General features: G+C 41.2%; 1 protein-coding gene across 1 annotated transcript; it reads left to right on the top strand.

The window, feature by feature from the left end:
• The first annotated feature begins 560 nt into the window (after positions 1 to 560).
• LOC143535762 (uncharacterized) lies at positions 561 to 1,263 on the top strand. Its single transcript, XM_077029926.1, has 2 exons — positions 561 to 738; positions 842 to 1,263. The coding sequence occupies exons 1-2, from the start codon at positions 561 to 563 to the stop codon at positions 1,261 to 1,263; spliced, it is 600 nt and encodes a 199-aa protein (XP_076886041.1).
• Positions 1,264 to 1,494: the final 231 nt, after the last annotated feature.

Here is a 1,494-nt window from a genome sequence, read left to right as displayed (position 1 = left end):
TGTTATCGGGTAATCGGGTATATTACAAATCCCAAACCCGTCTCAAACCCATGAAAAAATTTCAAAACTAATCCCAAACTCTAATGGGTCGGGTATTACCCGTGCCGACTATGTCGGGTATCGGGTTTTCCCATCGAGTTTGGGCTTCACTGCCATCCCTAGTTGTAATTACCTCTTTCTGTTGTGTATCAAAGAGTATATATTATATGTCATGCTCTATATAGTTGCTAAAATGACTACAAATTAAAGCATCGACGTAATATGAAAATTTAATTACAAATACACCAAAATATGGTGAACAGATAGCTACATATATTCATATACCCAGTTATATTGTGGGAAAGTATTTTACCAATTATTGACCCATATTTCTTTCCCTTTACCCCTCTTAAAATTCAGCCTTTGATTGTGCTACGTTCCATACTTTTGTATTCTATTTAAACTTGGTTGATTCTTGTAATGATCAATAACATAACAAACCAGATTATATGGTATGAGAGCGGGTTCCTACACTAATCGACCTAAACCTCAAAACCCTAATATCATCCTTCGACTGAATCATGGCCGGAGACGAAGAATCAGTGGCAGCATCCAAAAATCAGAAGCAAGACCAGAGCATTGATCATGGCTCTCCCTATTATCTACATCCATCGGATTATCCAAGACAAATGCAAGTGAATGATCTTTGGAATGGCAACAACTGCCTTGATTGGTTTCAAGAGATAGAGAGAACATCTTGTTTGCCAAAAACAAGACAGGTTTTGTTGATGGTTCAATGAAGAAGCCCGAGAATAATGATTTGAATCACATGGAATGGCTTCGGTGTGACACCATGATAAAGGGGTGGCTCACCACTACCATGGAGAAAGAGATAAGGGTAGCGTGAGATACGCAGCCACGGCTGAAGAAATCTGGATCGACCTAAGGGAACGTTTTAGGAAGGAAAGTGCACCAAGGGCTTATGAGCTCAAACAACTCCTAGGCGTCACGAAGCAAGATGGAACCTTAGTTTCGGCTTACTACACGAGACTAAGAGTGATCTGGGATGAGATCAGGTCTGTCTTTTCTATGCCAAAGTGCTCGTGTGGCGGCTGCAAGTGTGGTATTAGTAAAAGTATTGGGGAATTAAGAGACAAAGAAAAACTGTATGAATTACTCCTTGGTCTCGACAGTGACTATTCCACCATACGAACGCAAATCCTCTCCATGAAACTCGTTCCTTCATTAAGGGAAGCTTTTCGCTTTGTTTCCGAAGACGAGTAGCAGAGGGCAGTTTCCGATGGAAATAAAGTCGACATGGATAACACCGCCGTGTTTCATACACATGTTAAATGTGAAGGTGTTATTGGCGGTTCAAACAAAGGGTTGTGAAAGAACACGAAAGGGGAGAAAGGTGAAAAGGAAGGTCACTGTAATTTTCGCAACAAAGATGTGCATAAACGTGAAGGGTGTTTCAAGCTCATCGGATACCTAGACTGGTGGCCCGGGAAAGGG

This window comes from Bidens hawaiensis, unplaced genomic scaffold, assembly GCF_021521415.1.
Source record: "Bidens hawaiensis isolate Kalapana, Puna unplaced genomic scaffold, B.hawaiensis_p1.1 tig00010600_1, whole genome shotgun sequence".
Classification (NCBI taxonomy): Eukaryota; Viridiplantae; Streptophyta; class Magnoliopsida; order Asterales; family Asteraceae; genus Bidens; species Bidens hawaiensis.
The sequence above is the reverse complement of the archived record's forward strand: the minus strand, read 5'-3'. Positions and strand labels throughout refer to the sequence as shown.

What these genes read in the sequence shown, in the direction of transcription:
- LOC143535762 (XM_077029926.1), top strand. Translation starts at nt 561, where the DNA reads ATGGCCGGAGACGAAGAATCAGTGGCAGCATCCAAAAATCAGAAGCAA. An exon ending in AGAGATAGAGAGAACATCTT is followed by an intron (nt 739 to 841) that starts GTTTGCCAAAAA and finishes ACCATGATAAAG; the next exon opens with GGGTGGCTCACCACTACCAT.